This window comes from Portunus trituberculatus, chromosome 24 (assembly GCF_017591435.1).
Source record: "Portunus trituberculatus isolate SZX2019 chromosome 24, ASM1759143v1, whole genome shotgun sequence".
NCBI classification, from domain to species: Eukaryota; Metazoa; Arthropoda; class Malacostraca; order Decapoda; family Portunidae; genus Portunus; species Portunus trituberculatus.
Window position 1 is genome coordinate 3873294 of NC_059278.1, and position 26250 is coordinate 3899543.

The window sequence follows — 26250 nt, forward strand, 5'->3', positions numbered from 1 at the left end:
AGGAAGTAGTAAGAGAAAGAAGAAGAGGAGGAGGAAGAAGGCAGAGGAGAAGGAGAAGGAGAAGGTGAAGGAGAAGGAGGAGGAAGAGGAAAAGGATGACGAGGTGAAGGAAGAGTACGAATACAGGAAAAATAATGAAGCAGAGTAAGGAGAGGGAGGAGGAGAACCACAGCGACAAGGGACTCGGGAACATTAGACATTATATAACAAAATAGGAAGCCTCTTGTCTTCTAATGAGGATGTTTGCTTGAGTGGGGCACTCTATGTGTTCTACGGAATTTAATAATTAGTGTGTGAGAAAAAGATAAGGTGACTTTTCCAGCCTCTTCGTGAAGCGTCAACTCGCTCTACCGGAGTCTCTCTAGTGATCACGAGAAATTCTAAACTAGACTAAAGAGTGTAGTGTCCAGACAGACTCGGTGCAGTTATTGCCTTTGTAGTGTTGGTTGATTGTTGTGATATCTTGTTACTTGACCATTTTATTGTTCCATGTGACAGTTATCTTATGCTGTCTGTGATGAACGACAGTGTTAACTTGTTATGGTGCAACCTAGGCACGGCATCTCGTGGTCTGCTAACGCACGGCTCTGCCACGCATGTATGAAGAATATTTTTCAGAATCGCAGGTGTGTCAATGTGACAAGCACGGATATGCTGCTCGCGGGCACACCAGAGGTCCTTCAGTGTGGTGGGGAGTGACATGCACGTGCCAGACACACAGCCAGCTCGTAACGTGGTGCAGTGATGCAATGTGAAGAATGTTCAGCATTCATGGAGAAATATTACTCAATATATATGTGACATGCAGATCAAAATGATATCGTGATGCAATACTGTTACAGCGCTGCTGACAGGAAAAGTGAGGACACATGTTTGTTGGAAAGAGCACAAATGAAAAATGACTCCCAACACAGAGAAAAGGAAATAAATGTTCCAAATATTCTATATCATATTACACTAATATGTATGTGTGTGTGTATCCGTCTATCTATCTGTCTGTCTGTGTATAATAAGAGACAAAAAAGTATATAAATGAGAAATACACGCTTATAATATAGAATAAAGGACGCACAATGGAAAGATGAATCAGACAGAACACGGCGAAGAAAGACAGGAGGAGGAAGAAAAACGTAGAGCGGGAATTACCTAGAATCTGGTTTCCCTTAATCTAGCTACCTTCTTCAATACTACTGCGTATTGTGCTATGGACGAGAAATCTTCACTAATAATATGAAAGAAAGACGGAAAATTGAAAACGCTCCCTTGTGCACCGGCCCCGCTTACTGGCTCACCACGGCGCTGTCCCCGCAAGCCCTGTGGTTCATGGCTTCTGAGGCAAGGCCAAGGGGAGTCCAGTCAGAGAGAGGAGTGTAGCGCGGCTCCCGGAGTCTCCAATACTTACCCAACAAAGGTCTCCCAATACTGCAGCTTTGTTAGTTTCCCGCGGGTAGGGTTGTGAAAGAGGACGAAGACGAGGGAAGAAGGGACATGAAGGAAAGAGGAAATATTTTATGGAGGAGTGGATGAGGATGGGTAGGTAGGTGGGCTATAGTGGATCGGATGAATACCTCGGTGAAGAACTAGCTGATGTGTTAATCATTCCATTCGCAGCACTAAAGATCACAAACCCACTCTCGTCCATTCTTTCTCCTCGAATATACACCCACACACACGCCCGGTAGCTCAGTGGTTAGAGCGCTGGCTTCACAAGCCAGAGGACCGGGGTTCGATTCCCCGGCCGGATGGAGATATTTGGGTGTGTCTCCTTTCACGTGTAGCCCCTGTTCACCTAGCAGTGAGTAGGTACGGGATGTAAATCGAGAAGTTGTGACCTTGTGGTCCCGGTGTGTGGTGTGTGCCTGGTCTCAGGCCTATCCGAAGATCGGAAATAATGAGCTCTGAGCTCGTTCCGTAGGGTAACGTGTGGCTGTCTCGTCAGAGACTGCAGCAGATCAAACAGTGAAACAGTGAAACACCCACCCACACACACCCACCCACCCACACACACACACACACAGGTAAGCTTACTGGTAACCTCCCTCCTTGTTATGCCGAGGTTCGCTTCCTGCTCAGGTTGCAAAGGCTTCCACTGATGAGCAAGCAGTTATTGTTCTCCTTCAGCAAGTTAGGATGCGAGGTTTGTAAAAACTCCCGGCCATACCCTTAGACTGGGCTATTTGGCCTTCAGCTTCCTTATTGCACGGTTCAACTAACGACCCTGGTACGTACACAGAATCTTATGAAAGTGAACCGAATGGAAATATCTATGTAACATGCACACGTTTAATGTTCGGTGTATTTTTATTTATTTATTTTTTGTTGAGCTCCTTTCTCATGTCTCTTGTACTCGGTTCAGGTAAATCGTCTGCACTTACCGGTATTTTGGTACAGTCATGACTTGAAATCCTGTAACCTTCCTTCTCTTCCACAGAATTAAGTGTCACTCAATATTCTTCACTTTTTTTTTTTTTATATACCAAACAGGCGTTTGGTACAGTCGTGGCTTGAAGTCCTGTAAACCTCCTTCCCTTCCACAGAATGTAGTGTCCTTCAATATTCAGTACTCTAATCTGGTGTCAGACTCTTCACAAAACCAAACAACTAATAGACTTTTAGCCAGTCAGGACACAGAATTGAGGAGAAACGTTAAACAGTGGGTGGATGTAGGTCAGTGTTTCTTAAACTTTTTTGTGCAGCGGACCCCTTTTATTAAAATTACTCATGTAGCGGACCCTTTATTATTATAATTTTCCTCTTGAGTTTGAAAGTGTTTGCAGGTCATAATATACTGAAATTACAACTGAATTATTTATTACTGGCTTATCTTCAAAATAAATGTTTATATTTTGCTTAACATAATTTCCACAACATTGATAAAGTTGTTTTTTTGTGTGTGTCTTTTTCGGAATTTCGTTGAGGATTTCACCCCAAGGGAGGAAGGCGGCATTACTTAAATTACTTCCATCCCAATGTGACTTAGCCACTGTAAAAAGCCATCAGGATTTGGTGCTACAAAAATAGGAATTTATGACGTTTTGGCCGAAAATTTGACTGAAATCGATATTAAAAATTATCCTGCGGACCCCTTGGAACATTCCATGGACCCCTGGGGGTCCGCGGACCACACTTTAAGAAACACTGATGTAGGTTAATGGACACTGTAACCTTCCTTCCCTTCCACAGAATTTAGTGTCCTTCAATTTTCTTGTAACCTTCCTTCCCTTCTACAGAAGTTAGTGTCTTTCAACATTCACTCTAATCTGGTGTCAGTCTCTTCACAAAACCAAATAACCAATAGACTTTCAGCCGATCAGAGGACCTAGAATTGAGGAAAGACGCTAAACAGTGGATTGATGTAGGTTAGTGGACGCCTGAGCGAGACTACACCGTTTAGCAGGAGGAAGTGCGTTGCTTCCTCGTTCGCAACACACAGCCGCCTTGCTCGACACAAAACTTCCTATTACGTGAAGGCTTTTTTTGTTTCCTCCCTGGGTTTGTACGAGGCACAGTAAACCCTCTTTCTGTTTTCATTCCCCATTCTTTTCTCATCTTCCTTTTTATTGTTTTTGTCTTTAATTCTTATTGTTTTTATTTTCTCCTTTCCTTCCTTTTCCTTCTTTTCTTCCGTCCTTCCCCTCTTCGTGCCTTCCTTGCCTGCAACACCCGTACAGTGATCCGTACCTCCTTTCCCCAGCTGGTGTGCCTTTTATATCTGCAATTTTAAAACTTTCTCTTTTTCTCCCGTTGTACCCTCGCATATAAAAAATGTTAGGGGGGGAGAAAGGGGTATGGAAATGTAAATACAAGAGGAAAAACGGGTTAAAAGAACTTTCCGAAACCAGAGAGAGAGGGATGTTGTGTGAGAGAGAAATTGAATTGAAACTCTGGAAAGTTGATAGAAAATTGCATGTGGAATGTGAAAAGTTGTTAGTTTGCTTCATTCAGAAAAAAAAAAGAAGTTTACCGGATAAATGCAAAATATAACTCCTGTATTCTAATATTTCCAGGAATATGATTCTCCTCCAAACACAGAAACACAAACACACCAAAACAACAACAACGACAACAACAGTGACAACAACAACAACAACAACAAATCATAAGGGAAAATAGCCGTAAAGCATAACATTGATTTATAGATTAACACGATTATTAAATGAAATAGAGAAAACCCAACATGTTTTGCACTGCTCAACGCTTTGAACTTGAAAAAAAGATAGTATTTCTTTATTATTCTCATTCTTAGAAACATGAAAAGAATGCCTTTGAAAATAGCAATGTCTTCCACGACGTTGTGTTTGATAAGATGCAGGAATGAAACTTTCAAGAACATTCCCAAGCGCCAAGAGGGAAGTGACGTTTCTGGGAATTGCCTTGTTCATCGGCGGAATGGAATATCGTGCGCTTCATATTTTTCTTTGTAATAATCTAATGGGGTCCCGTGTTGTGTGGTAGGAGGGGGTGGTGGTGGTAATGGTGATGGTGGTGGGGGATTACATCAAGCTGAGCCACCACAGCTGTTTGTAAGGTAGGGTTTTATAGGTTAGGTTAGGTTATGTTATCCAGGTGTGTAGTCTGTAACGTTTAGGTGTTTCATTTCAGCTGGTTTTAAAAGGCTCTAAAGGGTATCAATATAGATTTCACGATGCTTTTTCCGACTCTAATGACAGTTTGACAAGGATTCTGCATCATCACTGGGAAACAAACCTTTAAATCCTTTAGTATCAGAGTAACAATTTCTAGAGCCTCTGTATTAGTAACGCTGATGAGTACTCGAAGTGTTTAAAAATAGCACTCATGTCATCTAACCTAGCCTAACAGGATCTGTGGAAAATACCCATGAATATCCGAGTAACAATTTCTAGAGCCTACGTATTAAAAGTGCTGATGAGAAGTCGAAGTATTTAGAAATAGCACCTATGTAACCTAACCCAACCCAACCCAACCTAACCTATCCTATCTTGACCTACCCTACCCTACCCTACCCTACCCTACCCTACCCTACTCTACCCTACTCTACCCTAATCTAACCTAACATGACCTGTCTTAGCTCAAACTCCCCTGGAAAATAGCTAGACTGGCAGATCCTCATGTCATCCATCCATATATTTAGCGCGCGAGGTGTATGTGTGTGTGTGTGTGTGTGTGTGTGTGTGTGTGTGTGTGTGTGTGTGTGTGTGTGTGTGTGTGTGTGTGTGTGTGTGTCGTCCCATAGGGGGCTGCAAAATTCATCCTTGTGGGAGTCTCTTGGTTTCCTCGCTCGTGTATCGCCAAGTAACACAGCAGTCACTCGGTACAATCACACACAGACTCAAGAAAAAAATAAATAGAAAATAATAAAGATAAAAATAAATGAATAGATAAATAAAAGAAAAAAAATAAAACAATTCCCGTCCTCACAAACAAATTTAGCAATACATCGACACACACACACAAAAAAAAAAAAAAATCATTGTGTATTAACTCTTTCCAAATCCTGTATATGATTCATGTGCCATTATTTCCCCCCAAAATTAATACAGTTAGCCTTTAATTTAATATGGATATAAATAATTTGTTCATGCAGATCAACAAAGTAATTCCCACTGATCATTAACACTATTTATACATTTTATTTTCATAGATGACCAATAGATGACACACCAAGCATTCTTCAGCCCACGCTCCGCTATCTAGATTATCATTATTTTGTGTGTGTTTTTTTTAAAATATTATTATATGAGGGATAACAGATCCATAATCATCTTTGCATTTATGATAACGTAATTGATGTGTGTGTGTGTGTGTGTGTGTGTGTGTGTGTGTGTGTGTGTGTGTGTGTGTGTGTGTGTGTGTGTGTGTGTGAGAGAGAGAGAGAGAGAGAGAGAGAGAGAGAGAGAGAGAGAGAGAGTGTGTGTGTGTGTGTGTGAGAGAGAGAGAGAGAGAGAGAGAGAGAGAGAGAGAGAGAGAGAGAGAGAGAGAGAGCGCAGGTGGCGGAGATGCAAGAATATGAAGTAATGGATTAATTTTTTTCTTATCCTCTCTCTACCTTTGTTTCCTTTCCTTTAATTGTATCTTCTAATCCTGCAGGGGAATTAAAAACAAGTAAAAGAGACAGTGATGGGAAGGGAACAAAGGAAGTCTTAAACATCTTTTGCCAATTATTTTCTTGAAGTAGCAGAAGATAGGGAAAAGTGAGAAAAAAAATTGTGAACATGTAGTAGAAGTCATAGTGGTGGTGGTTAGTAGTAGTAGTAGTAGTAATAGTAGTAGAATAAAGTCAGCGTCGATATCGTAAAGTCGGTATTGTTTGGATCTTCAGCTTATTGCCAGTTAAAGCTTAAGCACCAGTTGTGACAGTCGGTAGTGCTTAGTAAGTGACCGACAGGACCCAACACTGCTACCACTGCTGACCTGTTGCCCCATTCTCTTCATTTTTGTTTTCCTCCCTCCCTGCATTAACACAGATGCCCTCCACACGCCCACTTCCCTGTCATATTAGCATTCCTACGCATGTCAAACTCCTCTGTTATCTGTCTGTCTTCCTGCCTGTCTGCCTAATTGTCTGTTTTTCCTTGCTCTGTCTGTCTATCCATCGGTTTTAAATTGCTTTGTGTGTGCGTGTGTTTCACTGTTTGATCTGCTGCAGTCTCTGACGATACAGCCAGACGTTACCCTACGGAACGAGCTCAGAGGTCATTATTTCCGATCTTCGGATAGGCCTGAGACCAGGCACACACCACACACCGGGACAACAAGGTCATAACTCCTCGATTTACATCCCGTACCTACTCACTGCTAGGTGAACAGGGGCTACACGTGAAAGGAGACACACCCAAATATCCCCATCCGGTCGGGGACTCGAACCCCGGTCCTCTGGCTTGTGAAGCCAGCGCTCTAACCACTGAGCTACCGGGTGTGTGTGTGTGTGTGTTTGTGAGGTATGTGTTAATCTATCTTTCTGTCTGTCTGTCTGTCTGTCTGTCTGTCTGTCTGTCTGTCTGTCTCTCTCTCTCTCTCTCTCTCTCTCTCTCTCTCTCTCTCTCTCTCTCTCTCTCTCTCTCTCTCTCTCTCTCTCTCTCTCTCTCTCTCTTACACTTTCACATCCCCATCTTATCACCCTCTCCCTTCCCACACACACACACACACACACACACACACACACACACACACACACACACACACACACACACACACACACACAACCTACCTACAGAGAACTTGCACTTCCACCCTAAAAATTTCACACGTGTGCCAGGTAGACGAAACCCATCGGCGCCACCACGGGCTCTGCGGAGGGGCGAGCAAGCGGCACCTCCACATCATCTGAGAGGAGACGTGCCGGGAGCTTCTCTTTAAAGGGGCCGTAGGAACTGTATGGCGGGACAGTCATCGCTGGTTTTTGAGATAGTATGCATGATATGGTGATGGTAATGGTGGTGATGGAGAGGAGTATGTATGTAATGATGATGGTGATGATGATGGTGATGGTGGTGGTGATGGGTAGGAGGACGACAAGGAAGAGGAGGAGAAGAGATGACCAGTGATTACATTTGCATACATCTTCCATCCTTAAGGACAAGATAGTGTTGTGTTTGTGTTGTTTATGAATGTTGTATGGCCTTTCGTCTGCTGTGCTCCATTTCACCTGCAGATTTTTAGTTTATTTTCCTTTGATTTGCTTATTTTTTTTATATATTTAATAATTTATTTGTATATTTCTAGTGTTGAAGTAGAATTCTGGAGTATCACAATGTTGTTTCTTATGTGTTTACATCGGAGGCTGCACGAAGCGTTGGGAAGCACAGGAGTCTTGGGGGACCTGTACATGCAACAGTAATACGTGCGTTATGAAATGCCAGGCAATGCTTTGTAAAATTCACCAGCACTGAACAATTTATGTTAACCTCAAAAGAATATACATGCATGCTGAATCTCTCTCTCTCTCTCTCTCTCTCTCTCTCTCTCTCTCTCTCTCTCTCTCTCTCTCTCTCTCTCTCTCTCTCTCTCTCTCTCTCTCTCTCTCTCTCTCTCTCATTCACCTCAGCTCTGTGGTCATGATGAAAAGCAGCATGTGGCCTTCAGCATAACCTGGATCTTTCATTGGGTTATTTTGACCGTGGGCGAAGGGTGTCAAGAGCTTGAAAATAGTGGCTGGAAATATTGCGCCTCCACTGAAAGCTTTTTCTCGAACTGGAATCAAGGAGTTACTCCTTTATTGGTGGAGAGGGAGCAAGTGCAAAAGGAGGTGAATGGTGATGATGAGATGGAGGAAAGGAAAGAGGAAGAGGAGGAGGAAGAGAAGGAGGAATAAGAGGAGGAGAAGGAAGGAGAAAGAGGAAGAGGAAGAGAAGGAGAAGGAGGAGGAGAACGAGGTGAAGGAAAATATGTAAATTAGTTTTTACCACTAGGCATGTGATAGTTGCAACTTGCAAAGGCTGGAGGACGCTGCCACTTCTTCCATTAAAAGAGACTCTATACTGCTCGAATTGGGCGTCAGTCAAAGGTCACAAGAAGGAAGAGGAGGAAGAGGAGGAGGAGGAAAAAGAGGAGGAGGAGGAGAAGGGAGAAGGAGGGAAAGATAGAGAAGGTAGGGAATTGATGGCTTGTTTGTTTACATGTATAATGAGGTTGCCTTCATGAGGGAGCTATCACAGTGTGCAGATGAGAGCAGCAGCAGCAGCAGCCACGAGAAGGGAAGAAGATTCCTGGCTACCGGCCTCTCGCCGCCCACCACACTGCCGGGGGAAAAAGTGGCAAGAATAGTTTAGCCAGAGGGAAGAGCAAACATGAAAATTTTATAGGACACCAGGAATGGAAGTATTTGCAGTATACACTTCGTATTTTACAGAACAGTTATTGAATGATGATAAACGATGGAGTTTTCCCACGAAATCATCAAGTATATGAATGATCTGATATACGTGTTAACTAACTAGATAGATATAAATAGAAGTAAGTGAATATATAAATAACATGATTAGAAATAATATATTCGTTTGTTTTGTTTCTATATAAAACCATAGCCCCATAGAGAGTAGGCCCCTTTCATACATAATACAGAGCCTGAGCCATACCGGTGTCCATTCACAAAGGTGATTCACACACTCACGCAACATTTTGGATTTATTTATGATTTGTTTTCCATTCATACAAAAAATACAAAAAATAAAATAAAGAGAAATAGAAATGCCGAAGTAAGGTGTCCTAGTGCCCTGACCTCGCACATTTTGTTGGTGGAGTGCATTGTTATGATTCGTGCTCTTAACTTGCTCATAAGAGAGTATAATTAGGCACTCGGACGCAGAAGTAGCAGCACAAGCAACAACAAAACAACAATATATCTGACAAAAATGTGCAGTGCCATGAAACTCCACACATATTAAACAAACTTATGTCCTTATCTTGGGTTAATTTATCGTGTGTGTGTGTCTGTCTGTTTGTCCGTCTGTGTGTGTGTGTGTGTGTGTGTGTGTGTGTGTGTGTGTGTGTGTGTGTGTGTGTGTGTGTGTGTGTGTGTGTGTGTGTATGAGTGCGTGTGTGTTTTGTTATCTATGTTTCTTTTTCCTATTTTTTCATGTTTGATTGTTTGTTGACATGTCAGTCTATTTGATTATGTGTCTCTGTATGTCTATCTGCATTCTCTCTCTCTCTCTCTCTCTCTCTCTCTCTCTCTCTCTCTCTCTCTCTCTCTCTTATATCAACTTGGATGGTTCTGTTTTGACTCCTGCCTCGTCGACAATACTTAAAAAGAAAAGACGTTTCTCCCTTAAGGGCAAACTAAGAAAGAGGATCAACTTTGGGTCCAGGGATGAAGTTAAGGAAAACTCCACTCTTGTTATCCTTTGTGCGCCTCACTCTCTTCTAGTATTTTATTCCTTGCTTCCTTGTTTTGTCGAGGCGGTAAACGTGCTGCACCACTCTTGTCCCCGTCCCTGTGTGCTCAGACTAGGCTTAGCTGTGTTTTAATAAGTGATGCTCGTCTGCAGTAGTTGAGTGCAATGCTACTGCTTTTTTTTATGCAGGAAGAGAAGGCGTCCAAAGAGCAACAAAACCTCCTTCCCCCCAAAAAAAAATGCCCACTTGATTGCCAGTTCCCTTAAAGAGTAATAGGGTTAGCCAAAAGTCTGGGGCAAATGTCTTGAAACCTCCCTCTTAACTTCCTTCAGTACCATGACGTGTTTTCATATTCATTCTGGTTACTACTTGGTGATTTTTTACAGCTTCGGAAACTCATGTGGGGATTAAAATAGTGAAGATTCTTACCATTAATCTTCTGACCTCCATAGACCCTTCCTAATGTCAATAAAGTCTTCTAATCACCCCTAAAACTCATGGTAAAATTGTATTCCAGTACTGAAAAGGTTAAAAGAAGTCAAGTCGTAGGAAGATGGAAATACAGTTGTTGTTGTTGTTGTTGTTGTAATAGGTGTGGTGATGAGGGTAATGATGTTGTTGGTACCTAATGAAACTCCAAACTGCTGCATTAAAGATTTAAAGATGAAAAAAAAAAAAAAAAAAGTGTTTCGCAACTTCACTCCTGGCTGGGAATCACCAATGCGGGGCCTGACGGGAGACATTCTTTTCTGGGAATAAACGAGGTAGCGCGGCGACCAATCAATGCCGGGCAATAATGAGAACTGAGAGCTTGCAGGCAGATCTCGCCGCTCCTCACTAATATTCTTCACATGGAACACCACGACCAGCAGATAATGAGGAAAGTACGCATTGTTTTCTTTTTTCTTTTTACGGAGAAACTGGTGACTGGAAAATCATTAAACACGTGTAACATATTGATGAATCCATAGTCCCGTATTCAGAAATGCTTTACTCTCACCACGACTATTTTCCAAGGCCCGCAGAGATGATAAGCGGGGTTTTCAAGTGTTTCTCCAGTTATTGATGCAGAAATCTTGTCACTATGTCTCCGGAACCATAAGAAGACATTTGTTTCTCCTGTTAATAATGCAAAAATCTAATCACTCTGTCTCTAGAACCGTAAAAACACCTGGAAAACTCGTGTAAATTACAATAAAGGGTTTGAAATCGTGGAGGTGAAGAAGAGAAGTGTTTGAAAATACGAGCCATAGTCAGTCGCCATACACCATACGAGAGTAGTATTAGTTTTAGTGCCATCTGGACGCGATGCAATGAAGCCTGATCTGATTGTTCCTCCTTTATCGCATTTCTCTGCTGCTTCCATGCATAAGATCATCCTCCCTTTTCTCCCTCCCTTTCTCTCTTGCGTTTATCTTCCTCGTCTGTCAGTTGTCTTTTATTCTGACATCTCTTTTCACACCTACGAGTGCATTCCTTCTCTTCGTTATGTGCCTTGTCTTTTTTCTTACGTTCTTTCGCTTTTCTTTTTCTCTACCTCCACTCACACTCTTTTCTCTTTCTTCCCTGAACATTTCCTTGTCTATTTTTGGCTTTCCTCCTCACCTTTCTTCATTTTTTCTCACTGAAGTCTTTCCGTGTGAACTATTTCCTTTTTAATTACATTCAATGGAAGGGAAGTGTCTCTTCTCATAAAGCTCCTCAGTTTTTCTTTTTGTGTTGTGCTGATGTTGCACTTACACATCTTTCTTTACCAGTGTTGAGAGTTCAAGTAATTGCAAGGAAAAGACACGAGAGCGGTGAGTGGGTGAGTTTATTGTTCATTATTCCCGTGACTTTTGTTTTTCCCTTGTTTTTTCCGCCTCCATGATAAGTGCGTGGGAGCAAGACACCGTTAAACTAGGAAAAAACAAACAACAAACAAGAAAGCAAGCCAGGAATGAGGGAGGTGAGTGGGTATTTAAACCTGATCGTTGATTCTTCCCTTGACCTTTGACAGTTTCCTTGCTGCGTCCCTCCGGTGACCAATGAATGAGATCAAGACATCAAGACACTTGTACTGCGCCCCTAAAAGTGCTTGGGAAAGGATACTTGAAAAGGAGAGGGAATGAACGTTCAAAGACATATACAATTATACCCTTGATTTTTGACCGTTTTTCCTTTGTGTCTCTGGAATGACACGATACTTCTTCTTGTCCTCTACGGTAAGAATGCATTGATTAAGGGCCGTGCACTTAGCAAGATAGAAATAGATTACCATGAAGCGAAGGGTTGTGAATTAGAGGAGAGATGATAAAATAAATTAGACTTTCCTTAACACATTTAGAATTGGTGTGTGGGTAGACGCATTCCTCTGTACGAAAGCCATTTATCGTACATCACCATATGAGGAGAGTGTATTAGTGCTCTTGTGTCTAGAATTCCCTGTGCCACGTAAACTTTACCCTCTTGGAAGCAATTTATGTATAAGTAAGCTGGGAACACCTCACCACCAGCCCTCCCTTATGCTTGTGTTTGATCTTCCTTTGTGTTCTGCTGTGTTCCTCTGTACATACTTCCCGGCAGTGTTGGGTAAGTCTCGGTACTCTGCTACTATTTCATGCTCTACGTATTCCTTATAGTTCTCTCTCTCTCTCTCTCTCTCTCTCTCTCTCTCTCTCTCTCTCTCTGTCTGTCTGTCTGTCTGTCTGTCTGTCTGTCTGTCTGTCTCTCTCTCTCTCTCTCTCTCTCTCTCTCTCTCTCTCTCTCTGTCTGTCTGTCTGTCTGTCTGTCTGTCTGTCTGTCTGTCTCTCTCTCTCTCTCTCTCTCTCTCTCTCTCTCTCTCTCTCTCTCTCTCTCTCTCTCTCTCTCTCTCTCTCTCTCTCTCTCTCTCTCTCTCTCTCTCTCTCTCTCTCTCTCTCTCTCTCTCTCTCTCTCTCTCTCTAATTCACCTAATTCTTTACAGCAAAATGGCCACGGCGTCGTTTTCTCTCTCGCTTCTTTCCTCCATTAGGCGGATTCTCCTTCTCGCATAATTTTATATTTGTTCCAGCGTCATTCCGAGCATTTACTTCTTTGTCTCTCACTTCCCTTTCAATTTTTTTCGATGGCATGCTTTATCACTCACTCGTTCGTATGTGTGAATATTTAGGATGTGTCGTTAAATGGTCTTTCCTGCCTGTCTGGGTGTATGTATGTGTGTATGTGTGTGTGTGTGTTATTTTATTTTATTTTTTCCCTTGTATGTTTTGCACCAAAGTTGTTGTTACATTTTAAGTTTGACAATTTCAGGTGTGTCCAAAACATATTCCAAACTCACCTGTGTGTATATTTGTGTGCGTGTGCGTGTGCGTGTGTGTGTGTGTGTGTGTGTGTGTGTGTGTGTGTGTGTGTGTGTGTGTGTGTGTGTGTGTGTGTGTGCTGGAGAAGACTTTTTTTTTTTTACATTTTAATTCTTTGCTTCATCTCATTTTCATTTTCATATTCTTATCTATTTTCCTCATTTTTTCTTCCACTTTCGTTTTTTGTCTCTTTTCTCTTTTTACCATTTTTCTTTATTAGAGAAAGGAAGAGGAGTGCGAGTAAAAAGGTGAAGGAGGAGGAAGAAGAAGATGAGGAGGAGGAGGAGGAAGGGGAGGAGGAGAAGGAGGAGGAAGAGGAAGAGGAAGAAGAGGAGTAGGAGGAGGAAGAAGAGGAGGAGGAGAGAGAAAGAGGAAGAAGAGGAGGAAGAGGAGGAGGATGAGGAAGAAGAGGAGGAGGAGGAGGAAGAGGAGGAGGAAGAGCAGGAAGCGTTTATCTGTGTGTGGCGCTCTGTTAAGAGGAGAAAGGTAATGTTTGTCTTTCTTTCTTTCTTTCTTTCCTTCTCTCCTTTGTCCGTCCGTCTACCTGCCTGTGTGTATCTGTCTGTCTGTCTGTCTGTCTGTCTGTCTATCTGTCTGTCTGTCTAGGAGTGTGTCTGAATGTGTATTGGCGATTGTTTTAATTCTTCAATACTTTCTTTTTATTTGTTGATTTCCCGAGAGATTGTGTATTTGTGTCTTATCTTTTACTTTTTTTCTCCATTTTTTCTGCTGCGTTTGTTTACTGATAACTTTCTTGGTGATTACTTTTCTCATCGTTTCTTCTTTCTCTCTCTTTTCCTTCCTGCCTAATTATTCTCGTGTGTGTGTGTATGTGTGTGTGTGTGTGTGTGTGTGTGTGTGTGTGTGTGTGTGTGTGTGTGTGTGTGTGTGTGTGTGTGTGTCTGTGTGTGTGTGTTGTGTGACCGTGTCTCAACTTGTTTCATTGTGTGTCTGTCTGGGTCTCTCTCTCTCTCTCTCTCTCTCTCTCTCTCTCTCTCTCTCTCAGCATATGTTCACCTCCACTTAATCACGTCCCTCATGCGATCACACACACACACACACACACACACACACACACACACACACACACACACACACACACACACACACACACACACACACACACACTCTCTCTCTCTCTCTCTCTCTCTCTCTCTCTCTCTCTCTTTCTGTACACGACCCTACCTGACGCGTATGTATCACCCTTTCTCTTTCCTTCCCCGATTCTTTTGTCAGCAGATGAACAGCGTGAAGGGCTTGTAAATATCAGCCATTTATTGGGTACCGCTCCTCACCCTCTTTGTCATACTGGCTACCTCGTTCCGTCCTTTCTTTTCCTCCCGCGCGACCATTACCGCCCCTCTCTCTCTCTCTCTCTCTCTTCCTTACCCTCGACGACTGCAGTGTGCCATTTTTTTCTTTTTGCTTGGTATTTATGAATTCTGAATCTCTCCTCGTAGCTTTGATGTAGCGAGGGTTCTATTTTTCAGGTTCTTTACGAGTGTACGTGGACAACTGTTTTCCTCCACACTTAGTTGTGAAAACTTTGTAGTGTTTCTTTTTTTTTTCTCTCATTTTTTCCCAGTTGAGTGACTACGTTTTCTGTTGGGTAAATGTCTCGGGAAAGTGATTAATTTTTGTGTTTTTTTTTTTTCATGAAGTGAATAAATTCTGCTTCTGTTGGGAAGTAAAGAAAAAAAAAAAGAAAATAAAGAGGATGAATCTTGACGCTGTTTCTTTCATAAAGTGAATACTAGGTGGTGGTGTTCTTGCCGCTGGAATGTTCCGAAAAATGATTAACTTTTATGGGTTTTCTTTATATAAACTCGGCGAGTAGTACTGTTGCAGCGGCTAATGTTGTGTAAAGTTAAGTGCAGTTTGTGGCGTGATGAAATTTGTGTTGGTGTTATAGAGGCAATAAAACTGTAGTCATTCATCCTCCTATTTCTCTTCCCCTCCAGCGCCCCCGGAGAAAGTGGAGACAATGGCTACGTGGACCACCCAGCTGCCCTGCCGAGTCCGAAACACCAACACCAACACGCCGCACCTGGTGCTCTGGTACCGCGGGCGGGAGAATCACCCCTTCTACAGGTCAGTCACGTCTCATTCTCTCTGTTTTATTCCGTTTTTCTTCCCCTTTTGCCGGGTAAAGGCGGGGAATGGCGGCGATAGTGAACACATGTATATTTTTTCACCCGGAGTATTGTTAGAGGTGTTGTGACATGATTCCGGCGTTGTGGTTCCTCTTTATTATTTTGGATACATTACAATTTTGTGAAGCGCCACATTTGCATTGTTATGACCGTTCGCCTTTATTGTCGTAATCATGGAGCGTCGCACCTTAGTATGAAAGTATTTTGTCAAAACTCATTTTCATCTATTCTCTTAAAAAAAAAGTGTTCTAGTGTTACTTCCCCTTACTCGGTTCAAAAGCATTCCGCTGTGTGATCCGCGCCTATTCATCCCGCGCCCTGGCGCGCCCCACGCATTCACGCCCACACTCTGACATGGGAAACCCGCACTGCCACAACTCCGCAGGTCACCATTTTTTTTAAAACTCTGCAACATTATCATATAAGGTGTGTGTGTGTGTGTGTGTGTGTGTGTGTGTGTGTGTGTGTGTGTGTGTGTGTGTGTGTGTGTGTAATGTAGTTATATCAATGGTCCTCCATCACGCCCGCGTCCAGGAGAGGCTTTGCACGAAACTCTACGAGGCCACAGACACACACACACACACACACACACACACACACACACACACACACACACACACACACACACACACACAGAAAAAAAGACAAACTTCAAAACACACACGTCCACCATTAGAGTTCCACTTCGGCAGGAGGCACGTTATCCTGAACGTGCCCAACACCCGCCCCGCACGCTGCACGCCGCACTGGCCGGGCCGTGTGGGGGCGGAAGGAAGAAATGTGTCGTTTGATATTTCTCTCTTTGCTGTTTTTCTTACCCACACACACACACACACACACACACACACACACACACACACACACACACACACACACACACACATACACATCCCTTCATACACACAAACTCACTAATGTTTCAATATTTGGGAATACCTGAATGAGAAAAGTGGTGACAAAAATTTTTATTAGATAGTTTCAAACCCAGTTTGTTTATTCATTCAATTTTATTTTTTTTCCTTCCCATCCTTCCCTCGCAGATTGTTCTCTCGCTTTCTTTCCTTCTACCATATGGTCACCTCCCTCAACGTCCCTTCATAACATTCTTTCCTAGTAATTGCCTATGCGACTTCACTGCTCTCTCTCTCTCTCTCTCTCTCTCTCTCTCTCTCTCTCTCTCTCTCTCTCTCTCTCTCTCTCTCTCTCTCTCTCTCTCTCTCTCCTGCTCTTTATCATCGTCTTAGTTTCGTTCATATCCGATAGACATTATGCCTTCCACACATAATGCGTCCTGGGGGAATAGACTTTTACAAGACAGTATTTGAAGAATACTCTTAAGGTGACTCATTGAAACTGAAACAAATATTCCGACATTTGACAAAAGCTAGATGTGATAATTGTATTTGCGTTTACACGTGTCATTGCAACAAGAAGGAAAATGGCGCACATCACTAGACAAAGGTAACATGCAACCTGGTGACTAAGCTGATGGAAGCAGTGAAGAAGCGAGGCGGGCAGGGTGACCAGAGCAGTGTGGCAGCTGCTGAGATGTCAGGTCATGATGGTTGAGATTTACACATAGCAATCTGATCTAGTGAGAGGATGTCGTTCTCATGGGAACCACAAGATGGTTGAGTTTCCCTGAGTGAAAAGCGTCTTTCATATAGCTTTATTCATTATAGCAGGAAACTGTGCAGTAATCCTCGCTATATTGCCACTGTGGTGCAAAAAGATTTTATTGATAATCTCGGAAATCGTGTGTGCTGTATCAGCGAGTGGAAAATTGGGTGTTTGTGGTGCAACTCGCTCCTTGTTTTCAAGTGGAGGCAGAGTTCAAGGACACCACTCACGGCCCAGAGCAGCCTTCCTTGAGCTGCTTGGAATACCGCTGGAGCGTCCAGTCTGGCGAGGTAAGGCCTACGAGGGGGTAGACAATAATGGAGAGTGACTATAAGTTCCACTAATTCCACGCGTGTTTATTCTCAAACAATACTTTGCAATGCGACGTTGTGCACAAGTTTCAAGGACAATATCTTGATGCCTCCATTGTAAGCAAAGATAACAATTTCAGGACTTGACGTTAAGACTGTTTTGGTGAGACTACCGTCAGTGTCGACTGATGAGAAGATAGATTATTGAAGACTGATATTGGGGCTTCAGATATTGTGGTCGAAACAAACTTTTCACTTGTGCATAGGACCATGTTGGAGTAATATTGTCCCGGAAAAGACGTGCTGCATTTTGAAAAAACAAAACATCAGCTTGTGTCAACTAAGAGGAAAGATTAGATCAATACTCAGTAGGTTGACTGTCTACATTATTTCAAAACCAAAAGCACGTAATAGAAACTTGTTGCTGAGTCTAAACAGTGAATCACTTGCTGTGCGACAGTGCTAGTTCATTGGTTTGTTGGTACCACTCAAAATTAATCCTCAATACATAATTTGCTTAAACTATTATTTCGTTTTTGTGCTAATTTATAGTATTTCCATGGCGGGAAGAAAGCAGGATGAGAAATATTACACATAATATAAAGCTACAGAGGATTAAACCTCCAAAAGAAACAGTGAACAAAACCAGGCCGTGCTCACATCGCCTGTCCAGACACATTACACACGGACTGACACCCGACCTGCTGCTGCGCTACGGAGACCACTTCTCTCCTCTCAGCAGGAAGCGGGAAAGGAAGATATTCCATCCCTAACTTTTCCCTTCCGCCGAGTAAGAGGTTCCAGTCACGCCTAACTGACTTGATGGGTGTTGCCTCTATCATATGCACCCTCATGACGAACACACACACACACACACACACACACACACACACACACACACACACACACACACACACACACGCGATGTTAAAACAGTCTGAATATAACATATTTTCAGAATTAATATAGAGAAAAAATAGGTATACAGGTAAGTTTTGTCGTTGTTGTTGATAATTTTCTTTTCCGCCTCCTCTTCCTTCTCCTCCTCCTCCTCCTCCTCCTCCTCCTCCTCCTCCTCCTCCTCCTCCTCCTTCTGGGACGTGTGTGTGTGTGTGTGTGTTTGGTAAGCGAGCGCGTGTGATAGGGAGAAAGTAGCTGCACGGAGTTTTCTTGTTGTGGTTCCGAGTTGCCAAATCAGGGAGTGATAAGCCAATACAGAGAACTTGTGGAGCCCCAGAAGCCCTTTGTTATTTTATCCGACTGGGGACCTGAATAGCGAGGGAAAAACGAAGGAAAAGGAGCGGCGCCAGGAAGGGAAGGAAAGGGATGTGAGAGAAGAGAGTGTGAAAGGTAAAAAGGAAGAAATAAAATGCGGTGTAAAGGAGAATGAGGAGAAAAATGGTAGTAAGTCAGGAAGGGAAGTGATGTTAAGAAGGGAAAATGGGGAACATTATGACCAGCTGTGGAGAGAGAGAGAGAGAGAGAGAGAGAGAGAGAGAGAGAGAGAGAGAGAGAGAGAGAGATATATATATGAAGGGTAAAACATGGAAGACAGATGGGAAAAAGGGAGAGGAGAGGTGTGAAGAAAAATAAAGTTGAAGTTAACTAAGAAAATTGAGCAAGGGAGAACCATAAGGAAGAGATGGGGGAGCAAAAAGGAAGAAAAAAAGCAAGCAGGGGAAGAGAAAGCTGAAAGACGTTACGGGATAAAGAACAGAAGGAAGGATAATACACAGAAGGGCGGAATAATACCATTAGAGAAAATAGACCGTAAATCTGTGGAATCAGGAGTCGTTTTATTTTTATTTTCAATTGGATTTCGGAAGCCATATTGAATAGCGAGTTGTGTTCATAAGGAAACACAGTAAGAAGACAAAACTTTTCTTGACTCAATGAGATTTTGCAGTTATCTTTATGTTTCTGATACTGAATTGGATTACTAATGCTGGCGGAGGCAAGGAAAGTTACTCAAGTTAAGATAAAAGGTTGTAATAATAATCTTGTTATGAAAAATAAGTGTAAAATATTCAAAATGTGTCTCGGTAAGGAAATTCCAAACTCCCGATTGAATTGAGGAAACGCAGAGAAAGTTATATTAATATTTATTTAACAAAAAACACAGCTGCAATATTAACCCTTTCAGTACTGGGACACATTTTTACCTTGAGATTCGTGTACAATTAGACCATTTTATTGACAATAGGAAGGGTCTATGGAGGTCAGAAGATTAATGGCCACAGTCTTCGCTATTTTAATCACTCACATAAGTTTCTGAAGCTGTATAAAATCACCAAATAGTAAGAAAGAATATGGAAACGCGTCATGGTACTGAAAGGGTTAATGACGCGAGTGTGTTCTGTTCTCGGCGTGAGAAAAGGAAAATAATCACGGAGAAATTACATCTATTTGTATCGCTGAGAAGAATGAGACAGTGAATATATCTTTGTTAGTTTTTCGCTTGTAAAAAAGTAGAAGAAAAGCCAAAAATGATGATCCAATCCGGCTCGGTGATTGAATAAGCTTCATAAAAGTCGAACTTCAATCGCCCACCGGAAACGTGACGTGCTCCCAATTTAGTGGCATGGTCCGCCTGATTCCATCTAGTTATCTTGCCTTGATTAGGACGCTCCATATAATAGACTAAATATGCGTTTAAGAATGGCAATTACTGCTTATTACAACGACTCATCCAAAGTGGTTCGTTCCCAGTCATGCGTGCGAGACATTATTCTAAAGCTTCGCCCAGATGATTTACTTGATTGAAGCGTCTCTGCATCCATTCCTTTCTTCCTTCTCTTCTTCCTTCCTTTCCCATATCCTTTTCTTACCTTCGCCATTAAATTTTCTCCGTCAGTGATCTAAATCCCTTCACTAGTGAGACGCATTTGTACCTTGACTTTTGGGTACTGTAAAACGATTTTATATACATTGGGAATGGCCTATGGAGGTCAGAGGAGTGATAGCCAGAGTTTTTATTTTTTAACCCCAATATATGTTTCTGAAGCTGTGTAAAATGAACAAAGAGTGACCAGAATAAATATAAAAACGCCTCATGGTGCTGAAGGGGTGAATTATCTTTCACATTTTGTTCTATTAATCTCACCGGAGCAAACAATCCAGGGTTTCTTAGTTCCTAACACGAGGGTTAATTAAAGAGGTAGAAAGGTACAGTGTGCAATCATTTGTACTTAACTTCACAAACTTACAATTAAGTTTAAGAAGAAATGCTAAGATCGGCATTCTCCCCAAGCTTAACAAGAGCAGGGTGGTTTTGTTAAGCTCCCCAGGAATGCAATATCTCGCGCGGCCAAGACAGACGCCTCTTCGATAGCATATTTGACGTTCCAGACAGCGCCGTGGTGGAAGAAGGAAACAAGCAATGGTAAAAAAAGAGAGGAGAAAAATAAAGAAAGAACCAAAAATAGAGAAAGAAAGAGAACTGAAGGAAAGAAGCTGAATAATAAAACTTACTTGGCAAGAGCACCAGTAACGTAAGAATTCGGAAAATCAAGTTTGTTTTTTCTTTCTCTTTCGTCAGTGAGTGATAAAATACTGGCTCAGTGATGCAGATTAATGGAGCACGAGTCCATTTGTTCTGTACGAGCGCTCAGTGCAGTGAAATACAACAATGCAACTCTGGGCTACACTCTTAACCCCTTCAGTACTATGACGCGTTTCCATATTCATTCTGTTTACTATTTGCTGATTTTATACAGCTTCAGAAATTCATGTGTAGGATTAAAATAGTGGAGACTGTGGCCATTAATCATCTGACCTCTATAGACCTTTCCTAATGTAAATAGAATGGTCTAATCGTAAACAAATCTCAAGGTAAAAATGTGTCCCAGTACTGAATCACGAGTTGTTATCTTCCATCCTCTCAGAAAACACTCAGGTTGTAAATGTGGCATTCGATCGGTTACTTTTTGTGGTTGGATTATGATAAGCAAGGTAAACCTCTTCATTAGTGAGATGCATTTTTACCTTGACTTTTGGTTTATAATTAAATGATTTTATTGACATTAAGAAGGGTCTATGGAGGTCAGAAAATTAATGGCCACAGTCTTCACTATTTCAATCTCCACATAAACTTATGAAACTGTATAAAATCGCTAAATAGTAACCAAAATAAATATGGAAACGCGTCCTTGTAATGAAGAGGTTAACTTACGCTGCGCTGTGTTATTATACGATGTAATATTGTGTTGTGTTACGTTAGGTTAGCCAAGACTGTGTTAGGTTAGGCAAGGATAGTTTGCATTAGGTAACAACTTTACATAGCTTTACATATTTCACCTCACGACGAAAATAAATAAAAAACGAACTGGCAAACTGGCATGTGTGACTTTCACATGGTACACAGGAGAAACTCGTGGAATGCAGAACCAGTCAAGAGAGCAAGCACGCTCTATACACGCACGAGTAGAACAAGATACCAGGAATGTGCTTGCCCTTTCCTGCTAAGATAAAGATGACAGCGCTAAGAGGAACATCAAAGCACGAACTAAGGTACAGTCGCGTGCTGCCTTCTGCTCCTGAGATCTTTGAATCGCCAGGTGGGGGACAAAAGAGTGACAGGGTAGCGAGGGCGCTCAGAACCTGTCAATACCTCGATAAACCTCAAGCACGCAGACCAATATAGATCCGAGAGAAAAGGAATAAGTAGTATTTTAAAATCCACTCAGTAAACGATAGCGAGTCGATTGATCAATACACGAGAATCCACAACATTGAGTCTCATTGATCCCCGTCAGGTGGCCAGAAAGGAAAGGAATTTTGAGAAGTGACGGGGAGGTATTTTGCCTTTAATATCGCGAAAAAAATATGAAAAAGTGAAGCCTGCAAAGGTTAAGGGGTGTTAGTGTTTGGCTGACAGGCTGGTGAATACGGTTGGCAGACATAGAGTGGCCAGGAAAACAGTGGTATCAATATAATGCAGAAAATGGTTAACGCAGTGAGAAGGGGAAGAGGAAAAAAAAGCTGGAGTCGACGAGCATAGGTGGGAGAAAGTTGCTGCAGGAAGTTATAACAAAAGTGCATCCGTAATATGAGACGAGAGAGAGAGAGAGAGAGAGAGAGAGAGAGAGAGAGAGAGAGAGAGAGAGAGAGAGAGAGAGAGAGAGAGAGAGAGAGAGAGAGAGAGAGAGAGAGAGAGAGAGAGAGAGAGAGAGAGAGAGAGAGAGAGAGAGAGAGAGAGAGAGAGAGAGAGAGAGAGAGAGAGAGAGAGAGATTGACCACAACCAAATATTACAGTTACAGGAGGACTTGGAAGGCATGGTTCATCAAAATGATTTCCATAAGAACTTGTAAATGGCTTAAAACACAATAAAACTTGAAACGCATAAACATAAAAAGACACACACACACACACACACACACACACACACACACACACACACACACACACACACACACAAGCAGATACACTCACTCGAACACAAATAGATTCATATCAGAGTGAAATACAAAGCAGCGCAGTAAATTATTATACACTGAACCCAAACACACATGCACTGATGTTGGAAAAAAGATATCTACATAATTAGATATCCCAGGAATTATGTAGCTGGTGGAAATTTAGGTAACTGTTTCTCTCCCCTAAGTTCTCGAATGAATGTGTTCCTTCTGGTTCCCTTTCGTTAGCAGCCTCCCCGAGACTCTTGCGTCATTGTTTTGTTGAATAAAGCTCCTGTTTTCAGCAGCGGAAAGACACACAACTACTAATGTTTCGCTGTTGTTACTGGTATTCTTACTTTTATTATTTCTGCAGATGTTTATTTTGTTGCTGTCCTTGTTAGTGCAGTATTGACTAAACAAAAACGAAGAAGGAAAGTCTAAAAATAGCAAGAAAAGAATAAGAGGAGGGAGAAACAGTAGTAGTGGTGGTTGTAGTAGTAGTATTCGTAAATGCCACAGTTGTTATCCTCTTCTGTACCATGACGCGTTTCCATATTCATTCTGATTACTATTTGATGATTTTATGCAGATTCAGAAACTTATGTGGGGATCTTGAAATAGTGAAGACTGTGTCTATTAATCTTCTGACCTCCATAGATCCTAAATTAATGTCAATAAAAGGGTCTAATCGTACACAAGTCTTAAGATAAAAATATGCCCTAGTATTGAAGAAGTTAATGATGATGATGCTGTTGTAGTTGTTGTTTTTATCTTTCCATTAGTTCTCATTATTCTTGTTGTTTTTGTTATTTTTGTTGTTTTTGTTCTTATTGCTTCCCTACAGTCTTATACTTCATTAAAGCTCTATGGCATAACCGCCCCGCCACGGGTACAGAAGGCTGCCACGTGTAGCGAGACAATTACATCCAACATATATCAACTACGCGAATACCTCATAACATGTAGGGAGTACAGTACTGGGTGGAAGGTTCTGGGCCTTGTTGATGCTCGCGAAGAAAAATGTCCATCGAGGAATAGATATCCAGTGACAAGAGACGTGTTTTGGGTATTCATGTTACACGGTCACGGAGACTCGGCGATGAGGCAACACTATATCCAACGCTGATCCATTCCGTCATATAATCCCGGATGGAAGTCAGGTGAACTGCCACAATCCCTCTCATTGTATTTTTTGCGTCTTACATTCGTCTTGGATTCTCGGATCTATTAACAGTTTTCCTATAACAACTGACGATTAATTCTTGGTATATCACAGGACTTGAAATGGAAAAAGGGAAGATTCTAAACACAATGGCTTCTAGATAATTCTAATTTTGCATCGTACATTTGTCTCCGGTTCTCGGATCTACTAACAGTTTTCCTCTGGTAACTGACGACTCCTTGATTGACTCTTGGCATACCACAGGATTTGAAATGGGGAGAGGGAAGATTCTGAACATAATGGCTTCTAGATAATTCTAATTTTGCGTCCCACACTCGTCTTGGGTCCTCGGATCTACTAACAGTTTTCCTCTGGTAACTGACGACTCCTTGATTGACTCTTGGCATACCACAGGACTTGAAATGGGTAGAGGGAAGATTCTGAAAACAGTTGCTTCTAGGTAACTGTAATCCCCTTGCCTTGCTACAACTCAACCCTCGGGATGTAAGACGCACGATAAGGCTAGAATTCGAATCATCTACATTTGAAAATAGTGCGTTTCATAAGGCGAACAAAAAAAAGTACGGTAGTTATATTGACATTTACCATCGTTAATGTTGACATAGAAAAAAAAAAAAGAAAACAGCGAAAGAAAGTGGCATTTTTTCTTATTCTCTTAGCCAGTTATCATCATCATCAGCATCACGAGGCAAAGAAACAGAGAGAGGAAGTGACATGTAGACTCACATTTTGTTCTTTTCCATCAATCAGCGTCATTAACATTGGCGCATAGACATATACAAGAGAGAGAGAGAGAGAGAGAGAGAGAGAGAGAGAGAGAGAGAGAGAGAGAGAGAGAAAGATAAAAAAAAGAGACATTTTACCCTCAAACCAATCACCGTTATCATCAGCTTCACTTTTATTGACTCTGCGGCAATAATAAACAGAGAAAAGACACACGGACACATGAATATGAAGGCGCAGTAGTTGGCGAGTGAGTAGTGCAGTGAACCGGCCATCTCCTGCTCCACCTTGCTCTCAATCCAACACTCCCTCTCACAAACTTGGTTCAATGGCGCCGCGCTTCCATTCCGGTCTGCTGGGTGTCGCTATAACATGTGGATTCCAGCACAGTCACCGAAAAATACCTCTGGAAATTATTGCCAGTTTAGGGAGTTATTTTATGCAGAGTATATATTATGTTATAAACTCAGCCCAACGTTGGAAATCTGAAGAAAAGTTTCGCAGTGAAAAGTTAAACGTTGGACTTTGCATTGATGAAAGGAAAATGGAAAGTGCATGAATAAGAGAGAGAGAGAGAGAGAGAGAGAGAGAGAGAGAGAGAGAGAGAGAGAGAGAGAGAGAGAGAGAGAGAGAGAGAGAGAGAGAGAGAGAGTGTGGGGCTTTGCTAATTAAATAAGGTGCTTTAGGTGTAATGTCGCAAGGTGTGTGTGTGTGTGTGTGTGTGTGTGGGAGTGGACGTAGGATCTGAGGCCTCGTAATTCTCGGGAAGTGTGATCCTGTGAGCGAGTGAAGCCCAGCACTCGCACGGAGCACACGAGGAAGCGCACCAGGCGTCCGGGATTGCCTGGCGCTGGTAATGACGATATGGAGGAGAAGGCCCGGGGAGAATCAGAAGATGAAGTAGAAGGAGGAGAAGAGCGAAGGATAAAGTAGCAGGATGAGCAGCAGGAGAAGGAGGAGAAGAACGAAGAATTTGGAGGAGTATAGAGGAAGAGGTGGAGAATATAGGAGATGTAGCTCAAAATTGTGTTATCAAGGCTGTTCTGGTGTTAATTCCGTTCTTGCTACTTTTACTACTACTACTACTACTACTACTACTACTACTACTACTACTACTACTACTACTACTACTACTACTACTACTACTACTACTACTACTACTACCGCCACCACCACTGCCACCACCAGCACTACCATCATCATAAAAATTGGTGTATTGGTGTTTTCCGGTCAGAAAATGAAACACTCTACTCCCCTTGAGGAATATTATCTATTTATTGGATCGAACATGAACGACCAGCGCGTTAGTGAGCAGAGGAACGAGATCACACAACACACTAGGGAAATTACCTTGACCTCTTTCACGATTTCACTCCCGAGGAACACCACACACACACACACACACACACACACACACACACTTAGGTTCATAGTACTAATTGTTTCCGAGTCTTGCCTCGACTGCTTTTATTTCCTTCACGTCTTCATATTTATTCCGCTTACTATTTGGTGATTTTAAACACCTTCAGAAACTTACGTGGGGATTGGAATAGTTACAACGCTGGCCATTAATCTTCTGACCTCCATAGACCCTTTCTAATGTAAGTAAAATCACTGATTATATTAGAAAACTCAAGGTAAAAAATGCGTGCCAGTATTGAAGGGGTTAATAGACTCTCTTGAAAATCATTACGTTTTCTGCTAATGCTTTCATGATTCCGGTGATA

General features: G+C 42.1%; 1 protein-coding gene across 3 annotated transcripts in view; it reads left to right on the plus strand.

Annotated features, from left to right (window-relative positions):
• Positions 1-26250, plus strand: part of LOC123508323 (nephrin-like) — a 127655-nt gene that overhangs the window by 51310 nt on the left and 50095 nt on the right. For all 3 annotated transcript variants that reach the window (XM_045261933.1, XM_045261934.1, XM_045261932.1), the window contains exon 3: positions 15098-15227. In XM_045261933.1, coding sequence (XP_045117868.1) covers positions 15098-15227 — 130 coding nt within the window. The remainder of the gene's footprint in view (positions 1-15097; positions 15228-26250) is intronic.